The 12,302-nt window shown below is 37.1% G+C and overlaps 2 protein-coding genes across 2 annotated transcripts in view; both read left to right on the forward strand.

The window, feature by feature from the left end:
* The window catches only part of LOC119597625 (centromere protein J-like), an 11,881-nt gene extending 322 nt beyond the window's left edge, over window positions 1–11,559 (forward strand). The window contains exon 2 of the mRNA XM_037947220.1: window positions 6,395–11,559. Coding sequence (XP_037803148.1) covers window positions 7,296–11,162 — 3,867 coding nt within the window. The 5' untranslated portion in view covers window positions 6,395–7,295 and the 3' untranslated portion in view covers window positions 11,163–11,559. The remainder of the gene's footprint in view (window positions 1–6,394) is intronic.
* LOC119597507 (caltractin-like) lies at window positions 4,667–7,137 on the forward strand. The gene is made up of 4 exons (XM_037947085.1): window positions 4,667–4,744; window positions 5,701–5,760; window positions 6,395–6,899; window positions 7,028–7,137. The coding sequence occupies exons 1-4, from the start codon at window positions 4,667–4,669 to the stop codon at window positions 7,135–7,137; spliced, it is 753 nt and encodes a 250-aa protein (XP_037803013.1).
* Window positions 11,560–12,302: the final 743 nt, after the last annotated feature.

Genomic DNA, 12,302 nt, shown 5'->3' on the forward strand with positions numbered 1-12,302 from the left:
GCAGGAAGTTTAGGTTATTTATTTAGTATATGTAATGTTAGACCTCGTGAAATAGGTTTACATTAATGTTGCAAAGCTGTTGATGGTACTTGGCAAACAAGGATAATTTAGCCATTGTAATTACCCAGATTAGGTTCTTATGGAGATGGAGAGAAAGTAATTTAATAGTCATAGATAATAAAGAACTCGAACAAGGAAAGGTAAGCCCATGAATACTAATAATACTGTTCTGTGAAGTTTGCGTGTTGTTCTCCAGAACCCTCGTTCTGTCAAGTCAGATCTCACTAACAACTTGACATTAAAAGAGGATGTAGTGTAAATTCTGTCTTGACTATGGATTTATTGCTCTCTGTTACCTTTGTCAGAACACAGAACATGGAGACCACAGCATTACTTGATAAGGTGCTATCCTGGATGGTTACCTACATTTATTCCAGAACAATATTTGTAAATCTGCAAGTAGATATTCAGAATTCGTTAGCATCAAGTGATGCTGTGCTCTACTTTATATGAATGGCAAAACATTCTTCCGTGTAGATACTATGGTAGAAAAACCCACAATGCATAAACTAGATTAATTGAAAATGAGACTAGTTTCAAAATCCACTTGGATTCCATCTTCAGGTCTGAAGAGGAAAGGGAGAGGAGAAAGTATAAAAGAGAGAGAGGAGAGGTAAAGCAGTAAAACAGGGCAGGTGAGGACTGATGAACGGAAGCAAAGGAAGGTTAGATCAGGTTGGAGGATTGGGCGGATTATGCGCAGGTTGGCCGACATAAGGGAGAAGGCAGAGGATGTGGGAAGCGAGGAGACCATCGGCAGGAGAAAAGCCACTGTTGACTGCTTTATTAACCCGTTATTCCCGGTTGTCAAAATCTCTGAGAGGAAATAAACTCTGGTGATATCTGGCAACGGCCATACAGTGGGCGCGGGAGTCTGCTGCGTGAAGCCGATCGTCCCGCTCCACACACTCTGGCACGTCGCGGCCCGAACGAGCTTACCTCCATCGAAAGAGCGGTTTGCTATGACGTGTCAACACGTCACCCGTCAATAACAGGTTAAGGAGGATACCACCAGTCTGCATTGTGGGTTTCTCCACTTTATATGTAGGAGTGGGTGCTCTCATTAACAATTATGGTAGTAACTTTAGACAGATCATATTTATTATTATATTATTTATTTTCTTGTTTTTTGAGACAATATCCATGTTGTGCTCAGACTTTCAAGACAAAATCAGTATTTCTGTTGGCATAATTTATTCAACTATAGTAATTGATAAATTGCACCATCATACTTGGTTACATTTTCAAAGAGTTAGTCTTGGTTGTAGGGAAGGTCATGAAATAGATTTGAGAAATTCAATTCTATGAAAAAATAATAGTTATATTAATAGGAGAGTATAAAAACTTCAATTACTACTGGCTAAGGGATGTTATGGATTTGGCAACAGACATAGTCATTAAAGTATTAATTTCAAGTAAAGAAAATTAAACTGTTTTGATTTCCTTGAAGTTGGGATTCTTTTTCATGCTGTTATTGCATGCCAATATACATTTTTTTTCACTTGATTAGTTTTAATTTTTTCTACTAATGGAATAAGAAAGGAATATGGATAGAGCTCTTCCAGAATTTCCAAGAAATATTTCTTTCCCTCAGTACCTAATTACCTTAATGTTGCAAGCCTCATCTGTTCTATCTTTCATAATGTTCCATATAAAGTAGTTTTGATTAAATATATTTTCAGCATATAGAGCATAGGTCTTTTGGAATTAAAAGGAGATTTAAATGAATTGTTGCTGTAGTCTTCAAGCATTTAATACTGGAGAAAAACAACATTTTTACATTATTTTGTTTAAGGTATACCAGAGACTATTCAGCAATTGGTTTAAAGGTTTAAATGAAAATAAATAACTGCATAATGTGGGAAATGTAATTAACACATGTTAGTTACATCATCAGCAGATTGGCAGAGAAAATTTAACTGGATCATGTCAGTTACATGTCTTCCATTATGAAGTCTTTCATTCTTAAGTCCCCAACTTCACATCACAAGCTTTATTCAACAGTCTAAATTGCTGTGACTGGGTGACTGCCTAAGGGGAGGGTTGATGGAGGCTCTGCTAAAACTCAGGAGCGCCAAGTGGCTGTGAGCGGTGCTTTCTGCAACCTTTTTCCTTTAGATGTGGTATTACCATTCATGTCTTGGACCAACAATGGCAACTTTTTGTCCTCTACAAGAATATTATCTTCAATTTGCCTTACCTGAGTGTGTCCATACCATAAAGATTAACCCTTATCTGACGGGTAGTATTCATAGTGGCCTGGGCCTAGCTGCCGGGGGCTTATATTATCGCCCTAGCATGCGTGACCACTCATGCCAAATACCAGCATCCCATGCCGTTTCTTCGTAATACTATGAAGATATGTTGTATTTTCAGTTTTCATTATTTTTTAAAGTCTCTACTTGCCAAACTTCCTAATAAATCGAGACTGAAGGGTATTTTTGTTGTTATATAGACTCCATAGTTGATCATTATTCGGTCTATAGTCCGAATAATATAAGCAGTGTGCGGCATCATGGAGTTGAAATCGTCGGTTTGTTGCATTTTTTTTGTTTGTTGCATGGTAAAAATGAGAAAGTGTTAAAACCGACTTAATCACACTTTCAGTGGCAGAAAAATAATCTTTTGCCGTGATTGTAACAAAAAAAAACTCATGGCATGTCCATACATATTCTATGGCATGTGCGTACATGACACCCTTCGGCAATGGGTTAACCCTTTTCTCTTCCATTTGTCAGGGTCTACAGGACCTTAAGTCTTAATTTTCCTTGATTTTTGGTCCCTTTTTTTTCAGGTCTCTTGCCTTTAGCCTGTAATGCTAGCAAACCATCAATGCTAATCTAATTCATATAGATACTGCTTTATAGTTAAAAAGTTTCTCTCTCTCTCTCTCTCTCTCTCTCTCTCTCTCTCTCTCTCTCTCTCTCTCTCCCCTCTCTCCCTCCTCTCTCTCTCTCCTCCCCTCTCTCTCTCCTCACTCTCTCCTCCCTCACCTCTCACTCTCCTCTCTACTCTCCTCTACTCTCTCCTCTCCTCTCTCACTCTTCTTCTCTCTCTCTCTCTCTCTCCTCTTCTCTCTCTCTCTCTCCTCTCTCCTCTCTCTCTCTCTCTCTCTCCTTCTCTCTTCTCTTCTCTCTCCTCTCTTTCTCTCTTCTCTCTCTCTCTCTCTCTCTCTCTCTCTCTCTCTCTCTCTCTCTCTCTCTCTCTCTCTCTCCAGGGAATGAGATATTTAGAGTGGTAAAATGTTAAAAGCAGGTTGATAAATGGTCTGCTTTTGGGTATAGGATTGTTTATGACCACCATAGAACTGTCATTTGTAATCATGACTGAAGTAGGTAATTGGAAATAACAGATATTATTAATACCTTAGTTACATTTTAGATTGTATTTCCTTTTTTCAAAGGCTGATACAGATTAATGGAATAGGAAGTTGATATATTACTGGGTCTAAAATCTTACACAGGTGGTTATTGTTGTAAATATGTGTATATGAGGAAGACAAAATATCACTATATATTACAACTGTAGTTTTAAATCTTGTCCATGATCTGTAATTTGTGCATCTCGAAATATAAATGTTAGTTGCATGATTGATTACCATGATCCCTGGAGAGCTTATGCACTGTGATCAGTCTTATGGAACTTACTTTATTTTATTTATTTATTTATTTTTATTTTATTTTATTTATTATTTTTTTTAATGAGCCTCTGTGGTCACAGCATGATACTTAATTGTAGTTTACATGTTGTGATGCTCTTGGAGTGAGTACATGGTAGGGTCCCCAGTTCCTTTCCACGGAGAGTGCCGGTGTTACCCTTTAGGTAATCATTCTCTCTATTTTATCCGGACTTATTATTTAATGATAGAGGAGGTAAATTCCAATGAAGATTCAGACATTTGGTGTTCTGTTCTCATATGATTGAATTTCCTTTCAGCATTGATATTATATTGTAAATTCTGAACACATTTATGACAGTTGAAAGGTAAATCTCTTCTAGTAATATAAGTATTTAATCTTGCAGGGAATATGTTGGAAAAAAATGGGAAAGTGTTAGCAACTCAAAAAATCAGATTTAACATTTTCAGTTCTAAAGGACTGTTTATGCCACATAAAATTTTCATAAACTTCCAGTGTTAATCGGCTGAATATTAAAACTGATATTGTGATTATTTGTGTTTGTGTTTAATATAATGTTTTCTAATTTTTCTTCTTCTTCTTCTTCTTCTTCTTCTTCTTCTTCTTCTTCTTCTTCTTCTTCTTCTTCTTCTTCTTCCCTCCTTCCTTGTTTGCTGTAGGTTTATTTGTTTACTGCTTTTCAGTTAATGTGATTTGCTCATGTATTTTTGTTAATATTCAGTTATGAGCATTTCCACCTTTTTTCAGATATTGTATTATGCAATGCCTTACAGAATGTTACTTTTGATCCTTAAGAAAATGTGTCCGTTATATTGAAACATATAAAAAGTATTTTTGAATGACTATGTATACTACTGTGCTCTTCTAACTTGTCATTTAAAAGTGTAGAAAGTGTTGCTAAAGAACAAAAAATGGTAAAGCACAAACATACACACACACCAAAACACGCAGGCCACATTTAATATTGCATGACCATAGGAACCGTTCTTGACAGCCCTGCAGTAGATCTTGCATGTCAGGAAAGTAAGGCACAATGTGAAAGAGATGTAATTGGTAAAGTGACCCAATCTCCATGATAAGGGAAAGTTAAGCACAAACAATGACATTCTTGGCCGGTACTGTAGTGTAATTGGTGTTATTGAGGGTGATGTGTGTTGGCTTATAAAACTTTTTTTTTCTTTTTTTTTTTTTTTTTTTTTTTTTTTTTTTTTTTTTTTCTTTTTTCTTTTTTTTTTTCCTTTCCTTTCCTTTTTCATACTTTCTTTTTCCTTCTTTCTCTATCTTCTCTTTGTTCCTCTTCTTTTTTTTCATACTTTTTACATTCCTTTCTTTCTGTCTATATGTTTTTCTCTTTGTTCCTTTCTCTTTTCTTTAATTTTCTCTATTTTCTTCTTTTCTTGTAATTTTTTACTTGACCCTTTTCATTGATTTTTTTTTCTTTCCTTTATCTTTTTTCCTGTTCTGTGGTTTTCTTCTTCATCTTTTCTGCCTTTTTTAATATATGTTCAGTTGCAGGGAATATATATAATTGATTTTGAGCATTTCTTTTAGTTTAAATAAAAAGATAGTAGTAAGTTTGAAAGATTTCTTACGTAAGGTAATTTTGTGATATGCTTACAGAAAATATAATTAGAATAAAACATAATGAGATATTTTATTATAAGGATTAAATGATAATTTCAGCATTTAAATTCATGAAGTATGAAGTTGTCTTCTTCTGCTACTGCTTCTCTCTCTCTCTCTCTCTCTCTCTCTCTCTCTCTCTCTCTCTCTCTCTCTCTCTCTCTCTCTCTCTCTCTCTCTCTCTCTCTCTCTCTCTCTCTCTCTCTCTCTCTTTTTTTTTTTTGTGTGTTTTCTCTCTGTCTCGTTCTGTGTGTTTTTTTTTGTGTGTGTGTGTTTCAGATGCATTATTATTTGTTGTTGTTTGTTTGTTTGTCCCCCCAATCAGACTTTTAGGCATTTGAAATCCGTTGTGTCTCATTGTTTTTGTAATGCATTCAAGGATGCGCTCACCAAGCCTACAAATCTGCAAACAGTATCAAAAGGTTATGTTAATCTTTCTGTTAGTTCCCGGATTATCACCACTATTTACAAAAAGTATATATACACATACATATTTACATACATATATGCATATATGTATCCACATACATACACACATATCCTCAAGCACAGACACATGTCCACATATACACACACTCACACACACTCACTCTCACTCTCACTCACTCACCCAAACACAATACAACACATATACACACACATACACACACACACACACATATACACACACACACATATACACACACACACATATAACACACACACATATACACACACACACATATATCACCACCCACACACATATAACACCACACACACACACACATATACACACACACACACATAACTACACACATACACACACAACACAACACACACACAACACACACACACACACACACACACACACACACACACACACACACACACACACACACACACACACACACACACACACACACACACACACACACACAACACACACATACACACATACACACATACACACACACACATGTAATTGTGTATATATATATTTTTTTTTTATGTATGGATTTGTTTATGGATGAGGCATCTCTAAGAAAGACATTAATTACATCACTGTGATTACGGAATTTATCCTGAATTTACAGGTTGTGTCAGGCATGTCCAATCAGTACAAGCGGCCATCCATCACCAGCACAGGAGGGAAGAGGCGCTCGGGCAGCACCAAGTTTGAGCTCACAGAAGAACAGAAGAACGATATCCAGGAGGCGTTCAATCTGTTTGACCCCAATGGCACAGGCACCATTGACCCCAAGGAGCTCAAGGTCGCCATGAGGGCCCTGGGCTTCGAACCCAAAAAGGAAGAAATCAAGAAGATGGTCGCAGAGATTGATAAGGACGAGAGTGGCAAGATAAAGTTTGAAGAGTTCCTGCACCTCATGACAATCAAGATGGCTGAGAAGGATGTCAAGGAAGAGATCCTCAAGGCATTCAAGCTCTTTGACGATGATAACACCGGGAAGATCTCCTTTGACAACCTGAAGCGCGTTGCAGAGACCTTAGGGGAGAATCTCACCGATGAAGAGTTGCAAGAAATGATTGAAGAGGCAGATCGCGATGGTGACAATCAGATCAACCAAGATGAGTTTTTCCGTATAATGAAGAAGACAAGCTTATATTAGCCTCAGCAGTGCCATAATAGTTTATGTGGACTTTCTTCCAATTTATAGTTAGAGAAAATATTGTGCTTCTAAGAGATACTTTTTATTTTTGCTGAACAGCTGTAGAACTGTGTCTTTTTAACTCTATAATTGTATGTTGGATGTGCCCCATAAAAGCAGTTACTTTAGAAAGTGCAGAAAATCTTTTGAAAGAAAAACTGCAATATTGATGGTAATTTTTATGAAGAACTTTTGCTATTGTGTTGTGATATAGAAGTGTTTTATTTTTTTCTACATTCCATATGTTTTGCTTTTTGCCTTCTTTCTACCTTTTATCTTTTTCTGATTGTAAGACTTTCCTTGGTGTAGTGCTCTATATTTGTTTACAATGGAGGACAGCGTGGATCATGCAAGTCCAAATCAGACTGTACAGTCGCCTTCGTTGGCACTACTGGAAAGACTGCAACAACTTCGGAAGTGGCAGGAGGAGCAGAGGGAGGCCCTCATGCGAACCCATTCCAGCAGCTCCTTTGATATGTCTACAGATTCCTTCAACCACTCAAAGTTAACTGGTAATCAGAGCTTTGGTTCAGGAAGGCTAAGAGATACTCCAGATTCCCAATTTTCAAAATCTTCAGGAAGCAGATTATCACATCAGCATGAGAGTTACCAGAAAGTGGATCAGAATACTCCCACCCAGAGGATAAACTCATTCAGAGCACAAGTACATAGTGATCAGGCAACTTGGTCTGCAGCACAAAGACATGATGATAGTGTCCTAGGGGTTTCTGATCTACACCAGAAGTCATCATCCCACAATCATAATCAGAAGAACATTACTGATTTTGGAAACATGGATTATCTAGGGGATAGATTGAAGTATGGCAAAGAAAAAACCTGTGAAATGCAAAGCAAAGCACCTTTAGTCAAACCTGTACTCCATACTGCAAGGTCTATGGAAAGCCAGCCTATTACCAGTCAGGGGAAAAGTTTTGAAGATGTCTTGGAGGAGAATATGGCCAAAGAGGGTTTTCAAGGGAATAGTGAGTGTAAAATGAAGCCAAAGAAACCATTTTTAAAGAAAAGGAGTGGGCTTTCACATTATGAGGGAAAGGGTAATGGTGATACCAAGGCAGCCAACCCACCTGCATCAGAATTAAGATATGAAATTGAAGAACTGCCCATGGAACCTGTACAGGGGAAGCCCAAACAAAGATATCTCAGGAAGGGGGAAGGAACAGCAAGATTTAGGATGGCTCCGCTAAAACTAAAGAAACAAAAAATGATTCAGGTCCCTGGAGATAGTGGCACCAAGAAAACCATCCCTAAGAAACATCAAGATGATGTTTTAACAAATCCAAGGCCTACAACAAATGTCAGGACTGGTAATAAAGAACCCATTTCTCACAATAAGCTGTCACATACATATCCAAGTAAAATATCAAATATGCCTATTAGCAGACTTCAGTTAAAGGATATTCCAAAAACTACAGGAGTCACTGAAGTGCCTGTTAGTGATTGGAGCCCTGGATTAGAGGAGGGAGTAAATGTAAGCAAAAACCATGATCTAGACAAAATTAAAAGTTGTAAAAGTACTTTTGTACCATCTGTACTAAAACAGTTGGAGGATGACAAACAAAGACGCAAAGAGCAAGAAGAGTTATCAGCCTTTGAAAGGCTTGAGGAGCTAGCTGCAGACTCCAGTTTTTCCTCTAATTCTTCCACAGTTTGGCAGTTGCTGCAGAGAGGGCAGCGATCAGCCTCATCCACCCCACTACGTTCACCTCCACCATTTACTCCACAAGAAACTCCTATAACAAAGGCTAGCAACCAGCAGCAAGGAAGCAGTGTAGCAAGCAACCTTTTGCAGAGACTGTTTCAGGCAGGTGTTATTGCAGAGGACGAGAATCAAAGCAGGGATCAACAAAATGCAGCCCATGATCAGTTAAAACCAGTGCTTAGGGTCAACTACCAGCAAGAGCACACACAGAATCAACTTCCTCAGCAGCTGTTGAGTGTGAGCACTGTTCTTGAGCAGTTGAGAGCAATTGTAAGATTAGAGGAGACTGCCAATTTAAGTGTCACTCAAGATGATATCCAGACACTTATTGAGAGTTTTATTAAACCTAACATTTCCCCTTCCCTTGACCCAGCCACTTGTTTTTTACGTGGGGTGCAACAGCCGATTAACAACAGGACAAGTACTCCAGCACAGCCAGCAGGTGTAACTCCTAGTTCAGGGCCACGTGTGCATTTCAGAAGTGAGGGAGTGGAAGTGCTGGAATATGAGCCCACAGACACAGAAGCAGAGGATTCCCTGATAGATGCTCCATCCATTGCAGAGGATGACACAGATCTAGTCACCACATCAGATTTAGAGGCATTAGCACTTCTAACACACAAATCTAATCAAAATAAGTCCCCCTCAGAAGAAAGACATTCAGCAGACGAAGATGACAGCAGCACCAGCACCCTGATTGATGAAAGGTCTGCAACTGTCTCAACACCTCAAAACAAAGTTCAGCCCCTTATGCTGCAGTTCTCACCACCACCTCAAAGACCCCATCATTCTGCCTCCAATTATATCTGGTCAATTTTTGGCAGAGACAGGGATGCAAGGAAAGATGTGAATAAAGATAAAATCCCATGTCAGAAAAGGATTGACAAGGAACTTCCTCATTCCAAGCACAAAAATCAGCAAAATTATCAAAGTACACAAAACATTAAAGAGAATCCTGCACAGCAAGTAGAATCTCAGCAATCTCTGAAAAAAGATGAGAAATGCCTGAATGATGAAATTGAATCCCACAAGGCACTTCTTTTGGCAAAAATTTGTGAATTAGAAAAAGAAACAGAGGCATTTAAGAAAGAGACTTTAAAACTCAAGAATCTCCAGCTGTCATTACAGAATGAAAAAAGGCTTCTGGGAGAAGAAAAAGAGAGGCTAGTAGCTAACCTGGAGAAAGAGAAAAGTAATTTCCAAAAATATGTAGACAGAGAGAGGAACAGTCTTTGGAAAGAGAAGCAAGAACTTCAGCGTGCAGCTCCATCCATATCTATGGTACAAGAGAAGTCTTTAGAAATTGTTTACCTTAAGGAAAAAGTGCACGACATAGAAGAGGAACTGCAAAAGAAGGATTCCCTACACCAATTTGCCATAAAGAAATTTAATGATAGAATAAAAGCACTAGAACAGGAAAACAAGCAGCTGAGAGAGAAAAATTCTTTATTGCAAATGTTGGAGAAGGAGAATTTAGATCTCAAACACAGACTAGACAGAACAAAACTCTCTAAGAAACCAGCTCTTAGGGATATGCAAAACAAAAACCAGACAAAGACATCAAAAATTAAAAAGAAAACAGTCACTATAGACAGCATCAACAGATCTCTTTCCAAAAATCTGACTGAAGCTCCACTTAAGTCAATTACTTGTCATATAGAACCAACAACCAAGGATAAGGAAATACAGTACAATCCACTGAGTGAAAGTGATGATAATCAAGATTTAGTTATGAATAATGCTAGATATCAAGCACAAATTTCAGATAAAAATACGCGAGATGGTACAGCTGAACACCACCAAGAGATAGATCTGATCAAAGTGTCCATTATGTTACAAGAAGACTTATCAGTACTAAATATGCCCAAAGAAACCAAGTTAACTCTTGTTTCTGGGAAGTCGTTTTCAGTAGATGATAAAATCAGTGAATATACTGAAGTCCATAGAAGTGATGGCATCACAGAGTTTACGTATGCTAATGGAAACAAAAAGTTAATTTATCCAAATGGTTCCATTGTAGTAAGCTACTATAATGGGGATAAGAAGGAAGTACACAATGACAGAACTATATACATCTATGGAACTGATCACACTAGTCATACAACATATAATGATGGAAAGGAGATTTTAGAGTTCCCCAGTGGCCAGAAAGAGACACGTTTTCCTGATGGTTCCTCAGAAATTCTATTTGTAGATAATTCTAGGAAGACCATATCAAAAGATGGAACAGAAACTTGTACAATGAAAGATGGCACAGTTGTTCGAACTAGCCCTGATGGAACTAAAGTGTTTGACTTTGCCAATGGACAAAGAGAAATTCATACAAACAAAGAGAAGCGAAGAGAGTACCCAGATGGAACAGTTAAGATCCTTCACCCTGATGGTCGCACTGAAACTAGGTACAAAACAGGACGTGTCCGCATCAAAGATAGCAGAGGGAACATTATTAGTGATACTCACCAAGGTGTTCCATAAAATGATACATTTTGTGCCTCAGAAAAGCCTCCTCTCTGGAACCTATCAGTTCTCTCTCTCTTTTCTCCTTTTTCCATCATTATCACCTTTATTTAGATTTGATTATGTTCCCCACCACTTCTTCACTCTATCTTTGTCCTGGTCAAGGTAGGGAGGATTGCTTAAGAATTTTTTTTGTGTGTGACTTTTCAATATCTAAGCTTGAGTGAGTGCAGTTTTTTTAATGTAATGCTTTTGATAAGTAGACCATGAAAAATATCAATTATAAGCTTATGTGAAATTCATTTAATTGGGTCTATTTCTTATACATATCTTACTTTAGGTTCAGTGGAGACTTAAAGAAAACATATCCATGTATTAATGTTTTTATTTTTTGTGCAGTAAAATGTGAATGATATGTGTACATTTTCTTTGAACCAATTGTTTCTATGTCTGTTATATTCTTAATAAGTTACACAAAGTGTTTGTTATGAATATAAAGATGCTTATAACCCCTATTTTATGCAAGAGGTACAATTTATAATTAACCAAGTGAAATTGCATTATTTAAATCTAACAAGTATTTAAACTTGCACTGGACTTTGCTGTGTGAACTTAACCCAGTGCTGCCAGGAAAATGTGTTCACTGTTATATTGTTTTGAAAATGTCTCTACACAAAGATGGCTCCAAAAATGCTAAGCCACCAAAGGAGTCAATTAGTGTAATTTGTAACCATCTAATTTCATCTCTCCTACAGTTTTTTATTTTATTATTTACTACTGCTATCAATATCAATGCTGCTATTTTTATTATAATTATTATATTATTGACACAATAGCAGTGTAAGATAAAAAATATTCCCAAAAATTAAGAAAAAGGGTAAACAAGTGATATAGGCAGTTCTAGCAATTGGCTCAATGGTCACTAAGTACTTGTGGAACCAGCTATGTGTAAAGACAGTTAATAAACTAAGCTCACAGTGGGCATGACATGTGTTCATACCATCCTGCCACAGCAGGTTAATAATGAAAGTAACAAGTCAGGAGTCTGCATTGTTAATTAATTTTTAAAGAATAAAATGGATAAAGTAAAATATTAAAAAAAGGTAATGTAATGCATTTAGATATAAAAAAAAATATGAAGGAAAGTAAAGGCCGTAA

Source organism: Penaeus monodon, chromosome 39 (genome assembly GCF_015228065.2).
Source record: "Penaeus monodon isolate SGIC_2016 chromosome 39, NSTDA_Pmon_1, whole genome shotgun sequence".
Classification (NCBI taxonomy): Eukaryota; Metazoa; Arthropoda; class Malacostraca; order Decapoda; family Penaeidae; genus Penaeus; species Penaeus monodon.